This window comes from Lepidochelys kempii, chromosome 16, assembly GCF_965140285.1.
Source record: "Lepidochelys kempii isolate rLepKem1 chromosome 16, rLepKem1.hap1, whole genome shotgun sequence".
Taxonomy (NCBI): Eukaryota; Metazoa; Chordata; order Testudines; family Cheloniidae; genus Lepidochelys; species Lepidochelys kempii.
In genome coordinates, this window is record NC_136395.1 from 10,046,870 (window position 1) to 10,058,911 (window position 12,042).

General features: G+C 42.9%; 1 protein-coding gene across 14 annotated transcripts in view; it reads left to right on the plus strand.

Annotated features, from left to right (window-relative positions):
* The window catches only part of EHMT1 (euchromatic histone lysine methyltransferase 1), a 170,447-nt gene that overhangs the window by 87,700 nt on the left and 70,705 nt on the right, over positions 1-12,042 (plus strand). For 13 of the 14 annotated variants that reach the window (XM_073313920.2, XM_073313919.1, XM_073313921.1 and 10 more), the window contains one exon: positions 5,602-6,158. In XM_073313920.2, the coding sequence (XP_073170021.1) occupies positions 5,602-6,158 (557 nt within the window). Of the gene's footprint in view, positions 1-4,504; positions 4,561-5,601; positions 6,159-12,042 lie in introns of those variants that run through there. The other variant, XM_073313929.2, reaches the window with a different exon arrangement.

The window sequence follows — 12,042 nt, forward strand, 5'->3', positions numbered from 1 at the left end:
GAAAAGAACTTTTAACACACCCCTTCCTGTTCTGGTTGTGAATGAGCTTTTCGTTCAGTTTGTTAGCACAGATCTCACTCTAATTTGAATTTGATGAATGTGGTTAGCCTAGAACTGTGTTAAAAGTGGTTTGGCACTGTGTTTACTCTACCTTATGCCTCTGCTAGGAAACCATGTGTCCCGATCCTGTGCTTTGTAGGGAAGCTAAACACTCTTTGAGCAAGTCTGCACTAGAAACGTTTGCTGGTATAGCAGTGTCAGTCAGAGTGTGATTAGGGTGGATAAAAATCCATTAAAAAAATCTGATTTTTATTTAAATTGGATTTTTTTTATTTAAATCAGATTTTTTTGTTAAAATGCTTTTTGAGGGAAAAAACCTATCTAAAGATAGTTCTAATTAAGATACATTATAGCTCAAAGATATCTCATAATGGAATAGAGATTATAAATTCTAATTCTATAGTATGAGACAATATATTCATGTAATGTTTAAGAAAAGTTTTGTAAATGAGTTTCAATAGTTCACGGATTAGGGACCCAATCTTATGGGGTTCCAGAGGCTTCTGTATAGATTATTTAGGTTAATCTTTCTATCTACCCAATGGGACACAGTGCTCAGTCTAGAAGATACCATCAGAGATGCTTAGTTTTGCAGTTCTTAAACTGGGGATTTGTGTTTCCAGAGATAACATGCTTGTTTACAGCAAAAATGTTTTTAAATAAATTAAATTATATATAGAGGTGAGAAATAACAGACCTCAACCATGTTGTCCCTCTGCAAATTTGTGTACACAGAGTCAGTCTCTTACCTCTCTCAAAAAGTTCAATGACTAGAAGATTGTTGGGGGCGCAATAGATCTAGACAAGGAGAAGTCTGGCGAGAAATGTGAGAAAGGAGGGACAGGCAGTAGAAACAAAAGTGAAACTGTTTGAGCAGCATATTCCAGAAGTCTTGAGGTCTTTCTGAGTGTAGCCTTCATTGATTTGAAATCTACCATACCATTCTCTTACTAGAAGGGAAAACCTATAATGGCAGCAGGCCGTAAAAGAGACCCAGTTTGGGAATATTTTAATGAAGTTCCTCTACCTGTGGGTAAGACAGGTATGCTTGCAAAATGCAAACAGTGCAACAAAGAAATGCAAGGCCTGGTTGCCCGAATGAGACAACATCATGAGAAGTGTTCCTTCTCAGGAGGAAGCTGCATTGAAGATGATGAATGGAACATGTCTGAACACGCAGGATCTTCAGGTTGGTAAACTTTTTTATTTCATACTTCTTTCTTAAGGACTGCCTGTCTTCCTTCTGGACTATTCTTGAATTCTCATGTTTGAGCAAAAAATACAGTTGTTACTCTATGGTACAGTAACTCCTCTCTTAACATTGTAGTTATGTTCCTGAAAAATGCTACTTTAAGGCAAACGATGTAAAGCTAATCCAATTTCCCCATAAGAATTAATGTAAGTAGTGGGGGTTAGGTTCCAGGGAAATTTTTTTTGCCAGACTAAAGACTATACTTCTATACACACACATACATAGTATACGTTTTAACAATTTAATACTGTACACAGCAATGATGATTGTGAAGCTTGGTTAAGGTGATGATGTCAGAGGGGGGGATATTTCCCAGGGAATGCCTTGCTGCCAAATGATGAACTAGCACTTGGCTGAGCCCTCAAGGGTTAATACATTGTTAATGTAGCCTCACACTCTACAAGGCAGCACGAATGGAGGGAGGGGAGACAGCATGGCAGACAGAGACACACACCCTGTGTGTGTGTGAGAGAGAGAGACGCGCATTGCCCCTTTAAGTACACTGACCCCACTCTAAGTACAGTGCCTTTTTAAGTAGATCAGCAAGTTGAGACAGCAGCTGCTTCCAGCAAGCTCCCTCCTTCCTGAGCCCTGTCAGTGTCCACCCCCCGTCCCCACGCTCTGTGGAGATGGCCCGATGGGGTAAAGGAGCCTAGGGGAGAGGGATACCCTGACATTAGTCATCGTCGTCGTCTGTCGTCGTCGTCGTCGTCCCCCCCCCCCCCCCCCCCCGGCACAGCAAACAAGAGGCTCCCAGGGCAGGAGCAGCACATGGCAGTGGGGGGAGGGACAGCTGAACTGCCCAGCAATTGTTAGCCTGCTGGGTGGCTGTCGCACAGGGAACTTAGGGGAGTGGGGAGCTGATGTGGGGCTGCCGGTCTACCTGCTGGTTCCAAGTCCCGACCAGCTCGCTCCAAAGGACTGCTCTTCCTGCAAGCAGTGGACAAAGCAGGTGGCTGCCAAATGACATTAGAAGGGAGCATTGCACAACTTTAAACAAGCATGTTCCCTAATTGATCAGCAACGTAACAACGTTAACCGGGACGACTTTAAGTGAGGCGTTACTGTACTATCATTTTAGATGCAGTTGTGATAAAAAATAAATAGCTGAAATAGGCAGATCTTCCTTTTACAATTTCACCTTTAAAGTAGTACTGAGTGTCAGTGAATGCAATGAGTAATACTAAATGAGCAGTGTGGTAATAATTAAATAACTGCATTGATTTATTTTGTTTAGGAGAATCCATCCTCAACATACAGGCTAAAGACTATCCACCTTCAAGATCACCATCCTTTTCTATAGTTTCAGAGTTATCTGCCAATGATAATGTTTCAGTCACATCATGTTTGTCACATAGCCACAGTATACCACCTGTAGCAAAAAGAAAAAAAAATCTCCATCATCCAGAAACAGTCAGAGATAAGTTTGTGATAAGAACCAGCAGATTACAAAAATAGGTAATTGATGAAAAAATTGCCTGGTTTGTTTATGCAACAAACTCTCCTTTCCATATGATTGAGAACCCACACTTCATTAACATGGTTCAGTCATTAAGACCAGGATCTGTCCACCCAACAGAGCAGATGTCGCAGGCAAATTGCTGGATAAAGTGTATGAAAGAGAAATTGAGCAGTGTGCAAAATGTCTAGAGGGTGAAATTGTTAACCTGAGTATTGATGGGTGGAGCAATGTCCACAATGATCCTGTTGTATGTTCTTGTGTGACAACAGAAGGGAATGTCTTCCTCACAGAAACAATTGATACAACAGGAAATGCTCACACAGCAGAATACTTACAAGAAGTAGCAGTAAAAGCTATAACAAACTGTGAAAAAAAATTCAAATGTCTAGTACGCAGCTTGGTCACAGACAATGCTGCAAATGTATCCAAGATGAGAAGAAATTTAGAAGAGTGAAGAGCGTCCCAAGCTAATAACATGCGGTTGCAGTGCTCATTTGATGCACCTCCTAGCCAAGGACTTCAATGTTCCAGAAATAAAGGCTGATGTTGTTGAAATTGCAAAATACTTCCCTTAACAACCACTTTGCAGCAGCTGCTCTGAAAAAAGTGGGAGGAACCAAACGAACTCTCGCACAAGAGGTGTGCTGGAACTCCGTAGTGGACTGTTTTGAGCACTAGATCAAGAGCTGGCCTAATTTGATGACAGTTTGTGAACAAAATCATGAAAAAGTAGATGGCCCCATCACAGCCAAAGTGCTCACCATTGGGCTTAAGAGACATGCTAAACGCAGGCTGAGGACCCTGAAGCCTATTGCTGTCACCTTGGAACACAATGCAGGGAAATCGCTATTTTATGGCTGACGCTGTTGAAATTTGGAAGGAACTGAGTGAGATTTTAAAAAGAGAAATATGCAATGACTGAGTTAAATTACAAGCATTAAAAAAACAAATGGACAAGCACTATCTCCAGCTTATTTTCTTGCAGATATTCTCAGTACTCGGTACCAGGGTCAAACCTTAACTGCTGAAGAAGAGGAGTTCGCTGTGACGTGGACATCCAGCAATCAGCCCTCCTTAATGCCAACTGTAATAAACTTCAGAGCTCAGGGTGAACCGTTCAAGAAATATATGTTTGCTGATGATGTTTTAAAGAAAGTCACACCAGTGAACTGGTGGACGTCACTTAAGCACTTGGATTCAGAGATTGTTGAAGTGATTATCTCACTTTTAACAGCAGTAGTGTCTTCTGCCCTTTTAGAAAGAATATTTTCTTCCTTTGGACTAATTCATTCCAAATTGAGAAATCGTTTGGGTCCTGACAAAGCAGGAAAGCTGGTTTTTCTTTTCCAGATTATGAACAAACAGGAGAATGAAGGTGAAGACGACTGAGTTGGCTGCAGAAGCCAATATTTTAAGTTTCTCATGTTGACCTGGCTGACGTCGTCGAGTTAATTTTTGTGTTTTTATATTTCATTTAACTATTTTAGTTAAAAACAGTTTTAACAAAAACAAACCTGATTTTAAAAAACTTGAATGTTTAGCTAAATTCAAAAATTCATATGCTTGTTTTGTTAAAATATTATATGTTTGCTGTTGAAGAAAAATATCCAGAATACATGATGTTGTTGGTTTTAGTTCAATAAAACAATTGAAATGTCTGTCTGGTGATGTTCTCCTCCTAATACAGCATGGCAAGAAGATCCTCCGAATATTAATGATTAACCTGTTGAACTGGAGATAGTTCACCTCCCAATGACTTCATAATTATCTGCTTCACTTATCTTTGGTAAATGAAATCACCAAACAATCATAGATTTTCTGAATAGCTGTAAAACTAATCTGAAAAGTTTTCAAAATAAATCACTTTAAAAATGTAAGTGTGAACCTTCTAAAAATGAAGTTACATCTATCTCTGAGGAGTGAAGAATATGTATTAAGGTTATAACAACCAACAAGAATGCACTTCTGTGTAGAAATCCATGATTAAATCGAGTCTTCCTGATTGGTGATTTAAATCATGATTTAAATCAATTTGATTTAAATCAGATCCACCCTGAGTGTGATGGTTTTGATGATGTTTCTGTACCAGCAAAAGCCCTAGTGTAGACACAGTTACACCAGCAAAAAACTGTGATTTTGCCGGTGTAGCTTATTTCACTCACCGAACCAGTATAAGCGATATTAGCAAGTATAAGCTGCGCCTGCCCTGGGAGAGTTTGCTGGTGTAACCGTACTGGCAAAACTTTTCTGGTGTAACTCTGGCCTTTGTAACGAGAGCTTTGCCTTAGGTAGGCATGCAGGATTGCGTAGTGTTTTTTTTTTGACATGCTAGGTGTTGAAGGATGATCAAATAAATGTAGTTACTGGGAAAAATACTGCTAAAGAGTATTTTTACTTTGAAAATCTATAGTTAGAAGTGGGAGACCAAATCCCCAGCTGATGTGAGTCATGGCTCCATTGACTTCAGAAGAGTGACACTGAAGGGATAGCTCAGTGGTTTGAGCATTGGCCTGATAAACCCAAGGTTGTGCGTTCAATCCTTGAGGGGGCCATTTAGGGATCTGGGGCAAAAATTGGGGATTGGTCCTGCTTTGAGCAGGGGGTTGGACTAGATGATCTCCTGAGGTCCCTTCCAACCCTGATATTCTATGACTGACTGACAGTAGCTGAGGAGCCAGCGCCAAAATAACCAACTGGGTAAAAATGGCTTCCAGTTTTTTTGTGGGAGGAGGATTTGCTGTGACATATATACTATGGCAGTTATCCATATCTTCCTTTTGAGGCTCACTAACCTGTAACCCCTCTTTCTCTCGCCCTCTGTCTCCAGGATTTAATGCCATGGCTGCAGATGAAAGTGCTACAGAAAAGCAAGTAGGGGAACCAAAAATGACAGCAGATGGTGAAACCAATGGCTCCTGTGAGCGCAACGAAGCTGGTAGCCACCCAAACCCAACTAAAAACACTCAGGACAATACAAAAGTGAGCCAGCAGGACTCCAGTACTAAATTAAATAGGATAGCGGAGAATGGCATTTCGGAGAGAGACAGTGAGACTGGGAAGCAGAACCACATGAAAGCTAATGACTTCACGCAGACTTCGGTAACGGGGAGCAATGGATATATTTTAACTAAGCAGATGGTGCAGGAGCAACCCCTAAGGACTACAGGCACCTTTGCTTCTCTCACTGGCCATGCTGCGAAAACCCTCCCAGGCGGAGCAAGCAAAGGGAGAACTCTGAGCGCCTTTTCTCAGATGCAAGCCACCATGCCAGCCAAGCTCGGGGAGGGGAGTAAGGACATGGATGCTAAAAAAGCCACGGCCACGAACGCTGAAGTCAAGGTCCACAGAGCACGGAAGACAATGCCTAAACCCACACCTAGCCTGGTAACGTATATGCACTGCAGTGAGTTGCTCTGTTGCTAAATGGTCTTGGGGGTTTTTGGTTTTTTGTTGGGTTTTTTTTGGTGTGCGGTATGGTAGCCCTGATCTGAGTCAACAGGTATAATTTGGAAGTGTCCAGCTAGATCTCTGGTCTCTTTCTCCTACAAAGAGGCAGGGGTGATAATATGGTTTATAACTTGCTGCTGCTATTAGCTTCACACCTCCCGCTCCCAGTTTGTGTTTCTAAATGTGCAACAGATCGTTTACTTCCCCCAGCATATTTGTGTTAGCTCCGTGATTGCCTTTCAGCCTCAGCTGTGTTGCACCTTCAGCCCTTTCACTAAATCCACAGGGTCGCTTTGGAAACAATTCCGTATAAGGCCAACTCAAAGGAACATCAGGCACAAACGTGATGGAAAACTCTCTGGGAACTTCCCGCTGTCGATGTCTGGGTTTTATTCTGTCACACATCACTGAGTATTCTAGTACCTCTCCAGATCAGTATCCCTTTTTATACAGTTCTTATTTGGTAATTAAACTTATTCATTCATAAAATGTGCCCTTCTGAGTGACTCAAAAAGGGTACATGCCCATCACTTAATAAAGCACACAGTTCTGCCTTCTCTCAGGGGCACCATGGATTTGGGGCATGGGGAGCACCCGCTTCCAAACAATCCTTTCCTTTCCCCTTTGTGCAGATGCTTGAGAACTGAGGTGAGCTTTGCTCTGTGCACTAAACATTAGCAAACTTTGGCTCTATCGGGTCAGCTGCGTGGGGAATGGTTTCCAGAACCAAGGGCTTTCCACTGAGAATGCTCTGCCACCAGGTCTTTGCCACTTCATAGATTCATAGATATTTAGGTCAGAAGGGACCATTATGATAATCTAGTCTGACCTCCTGCACAACGCAGGCCACAGAATGTCTAGGGTCTCATAGCTAAAGCATCCCAGCTGCCCTCCAGTACTGTAGCTCCCCACGGAGAGAGAGGCAGACTCTTCGATAGCAAGCACCCGAGTTAGAGAGGGCTTTATAAGCCAGGCTTAACGCTTCGAATTGTACCCAGAAGCAAATAGGAAGCCAGTGCAGTTGTTGAAGGACTGGAGTAATGTGTTCCCTTTCGCTACCAACATCTTATGCCCCAGATGCAGCTTCCAAATAATCCTCAAGCAGAGCCACAAACACTGTAACAGGGCAGCCATCCAATCTAGAGGTCACAAAATTGTGGATCCCTGTGGCCAGGTCTGGATCAGAAAGAAAAGGTCCCAGGCACCTAGCCAGAGGTAGATGGGAAAAGGTCCTGTTAGTTGCCAACACCACCTGTGACTCCGGAAGCAAGAGCACTTCAAGATAGTGCACTCTTGGACACACAACCTCACTAGGCGGGCAGAAACCACCCCTGCCATACCTTACCCTAATTGCCTTCTGTCTTCTCTTGAGTGCATTTCAGTGAGCTCCCTCCCGCTCCTGTTCCCATTTCGGCTAGTGCCTGGGGAATCCCAGCTGCTGCACATCCAGGTCTGATGAAAGCACAACTCTGAACTGCGTCTTATCCAAATAAGGCACTACAGCCAACACTGCTTTGCACTCTCCCAGGGTGGCCTCTCGTACACTTGGATTAAGCAGGTCAACAACACAAACCCTTGTGGAACCTCACATGGAGAGAGTGATCCCTTGGGGCCGAGGAACCAGGAGGAGGCAATTTTTCTGTAAGAGATAAACATCAGGTGAGGTGAGATTGCCTCACTGCTCTTGCCTCACTTTTATTTTACTGTAAATCAGAACAATTTGTACCTGAACCCACAAGATGGTGGGTTTGTTTGAGAAAGCTGGGTGTTTTAACATTTGTAAACAATTGCTTGGCTGAATTTATGTGCACAGTTACTATGATTGCTTGTGCAAATGGCTATTTATGGTCATTTGCAGTCGTAGTAACTGCACAAAAGTTAGTGCACACAGGTTTTTTAAAATCGCATCCTCAGGAACTCTCCCCATTTAGTTTGGTCGAGAGAGAAGCAAAATACACAATAATACCAAGTCAACGGGTGTTGAATAATTGTCTGTACATGCGTAAGCCGTTGCATCTGAGTTTGAGCACAGGGTTTTCAGTTTTTATTTGATCTAGTTTTCGTAGACCATGAAACATCTGCTCAGTTCAGCATGCAGGGTAGTTATTGACTTTTCCCCCCAATGGCTTTTGGCTACATCCAGTTCTCTTTCGAGTAGCACAAAGTCCTGACTAGTTCCCATTTTTCAGTTTCCTGGTTCTCTCTCTCTCTCTGTCTGTCTATATGACCTGCATCACCATAGTAGCTCAGCCCTGGTCTACACTGGGGGATGGGGGTCGGCCTAAGATACGCAACTTCAGCTACGCAAATAGTGTAGCTGAAGTCGGCTTATCTTAGGTCGACTTACATGGCCGTGACGATGGCGGCGAGTCGACCGCTGCTGCTCCCCCATCGACTCCGCTTCCGCCTCTCGCGAACTGGAGTTCTGGAGTCGACAGGGAGCACGTTCAGGGATCGATTTATCGCGTCTAGATGAGACGCGATAAATCGATCCCCGATAGATCAATCTCTACCCGCTGATTTGGCGGGCAGTAAAGACCTGCCCTCAGTGTCTTTTAAAGTATCAGACTCCACCATCACACCTGCCTTTCCCACTTGATAAGTAAAGCACCTAAGTTGCAGGTGGCACAGCCTCAGCAATAAGTCTTTACCCTTTGGAGATCATGCAGCAGATGAGGGGATAGAAGACTGCACTTCTATGTTTTCATGTTTAGAGTGTTGTTTTATTCCTGCTAGATCCTTGTGTTGCGTGACCCAAGGATAGGAGAAAATTAGGATTTCTTAGTCCTCAAACTGTAGAATCTTTTTCCCTAGCCTTTGCAAAAATCTGTTGGGAAGAGAGAGTTGCTTCTTGGACTTCAGTCCCCCTCAAGCAAACTTGGCATCCCCTTTCTGTGTGAATTGGGAGGTTGTTGGTAGAAACAAAACAGGTGGAGATTGGGTGTTTCTCTACCAGGGAGTCACTTTCAGAACCAAAAAAGCAGCTAGGGACCAAAAAACAGCTGTAGATTTCATTGCTATAGTTATGGTGATTTTGTTTTAAAATACTGATATTTGTAAAAACTCAGACCAGCCACTGTGTTGCACCCACGTCCTTGCATCTTTTACCCCACGTGAGAGGTTTTTTTTTTCTGCTTAGTCTGCCTACATCTTCATCAGGTACATGAAAGACTTTGGAAGAGGAGGAAATGGGCCAAAAGGAAGCTGGTTGTATGTTTTAGGCTCAAATGCTTTCAGAATGCTTCTGCTGATCATATATTTTCCGCGTAAAGAACCCCATACTCTGCCCCACTGGCATGAAAATTTAAACCCCTTATCAAACTTAACTTCATTTTCACAGCTCTAGACGAGCCTAAGAACTTGGATAGTAAAACCCTCCTCGTATTTTATCTATTGAAATACAAAAAGCAGTGTTGTCTTGTGGTTAGATCAGGGATGGAGTCGGGAGACCTAGGTTCTGTTCCTAACACTGGGGTCGGGTCTAAACTAAAAATTAAGTTGACCCAGGTACTTACCTCAGGTGTGAAAAATCCACATCTGTGAGTGATGTACTTAAGCCAACCTATCTCCAAGTGTAGACAGTACAAGGTCGATGGAAGAGTTAGTACATGACCTCAGGCAAATCACTTTTCTTCCCCGTGCCTCAGTTTCCCTTTCCATAAAACGGGGATAATGGTGATGCAAATCCCTTGAAGGGCCCCGGGCAAAAGATGCTGTCATTACAAAGTGTTGTTTGTTATATCAGTGGTAAGTAATATTACAGCCTGGTACCAAACCCCTTCCATGCTCTCCTATAAAGTCCACATGTTCAGAGAGTCCTAGGGAGTTCTCGCAGTTGACTAACTAAGAATAGACAATTACAAATCACCAGCCAGTGAGCATCTAGGATGCATTTATATTTTTGAATGCTCTAGTTTTGCAGAGAATAGAACTGTCAGAACATGGGGGAATCCTGATTGAAGTGATTGTCTTTCAAGAGGAACATCCCATGAGAGCAGAAAGGATAGTGTTTCCTGAAGGAAAATGAACTGTACGTAACCAAAAAATGTAGATTAAGCCAAACAGCTGTGAAGAAAAGAATGAGATCTAATTATAAATGCTCCTAAGGATTTGTCTAAAGACTGAATTGCACTGGTTTAACGTAAATTAAGGGCTTGTCTACACTTGAAATTTAATGCGAATTAAGGTAGAGTGTGAATTTAAAGTGCAATAGCTGTTCTTGAATAACTCCATTTCTGGGCACTCTTATTCTGGAACAAGAATGTCCACACTTGGAGTTATTCCAAATAGCTATTATACTTTAAATTCACACCCTAAATGAATTCCCATTACCTTTCAAGTGTAGACAACCCGAAGTTAACAATGCTATGTAGACAAGCTCTAAATCAGTTTTTAAACTGACGTTAAAATGGAGCAATTTTGTGTGTGGATGCTATTTTACTGGTTTAAACATGACTTGTATCTCTTTAACTTGTATGGCAAGCTAAACCAATATAAGCCAAGTTTAAACTGATATAAGGGTGTCCACACACACGGTTCAGCTTTAATGAAATCAGTCTAAAATCACATCTTTGGGCTATGTCTACACTCCAGACCTTACAGCGGAACAGCTGTACCGATGCAGCTGCGCTGCAGTAAGATCTCCCATGTAGCTGCTCTGTGCCAGTGGGAGAGAGGTCTCCCACCAACATGGCTCTGTACACACTACAACTTATGCCAGCGAAACTTGTCACTCAGGGAGGTGTGTTTTCGCATCTCTGAGCGACATAAGTTTTGCTGACGTAAGTGGTAGTGTAGACGTAGCCTTAGTTTGGTAGGTGCAACTTTACATGTAGACCCGGTCTAAGAGTGCCATTAGGAGTCTAAGTACTGTGGCTTGTTTGCTATGGATAGTTAGCTTTGCAGTGTCCTCATCTGTACGGTTCCAGGTTAACGTTCATATGCTGGGCCACCACCAAACTCTCCACACATGTTTGAATTTCGATAAAGAAAATGGTAATTCTCTGCTAACCCTAATGTAAATGCGTAGCTTCAGTGTTACGGTCCTTCAGCGTTGGTGAAGCAGCTTTTTAGTGTAGTTCATGTTAAATTTTACTGGCTTGATAATCTGGGCTTGAATCTCATTTACACTAACGCCAATTATCAGAGGTTGATCTGCAAGATGGGGCCCTGACTATAAGGTCCGGAGGCAGCATGTTGGTTGGAATCTTGTGGCCCAAGCATCTGGAGAAGGAAAGGAAAGGAGATGGGCTTCTTACTGAGTGCTGCCCCGGACCTGGCTGCTCTGGCTAATGGGGTTAGTCCCCTGGCTAGTTGGTTAGGTATTCAAGCCCCTGGCTGATAGAGTGTTGGAGACGGAAGTCCCTGAAGCCTTATGTTTTACTGATAAATGTGGCATGCAGCCCAGCCTGAAAGAGAGCTTATATGTGTAAACCAGAGATGGGTATATTGGATGTCGAGGATGAATGGCAAGATCCTGCTTATGTGCGCTCTGAAGCTGCCCTCTTGTTAAATGATTTGTGCTGGAGGATATTTACCAGTGTATTGTCACTGACACAGTGATACATTTTTGGTTTTGTTTTCTTTCCTTGCTAGTAACTTGGTTGGTAACGAAGGGCCTCTAAATTGTCTGGTTCTGGGCAGAAAGCTGTGTGCCCTGCTGGCACAGGGCTTAATTAATCGCTTTGCTTCTGGAAGAATTGAGGGTACTCGGTCTTTGCCATTTTTAATAACTTCCCCATCTGTTCTAAGGGAGCTGCATGCTAATAACACACACCTAATCAATCCCATTAAAGTATAGAGAGCACTCGCATTCAGCTAT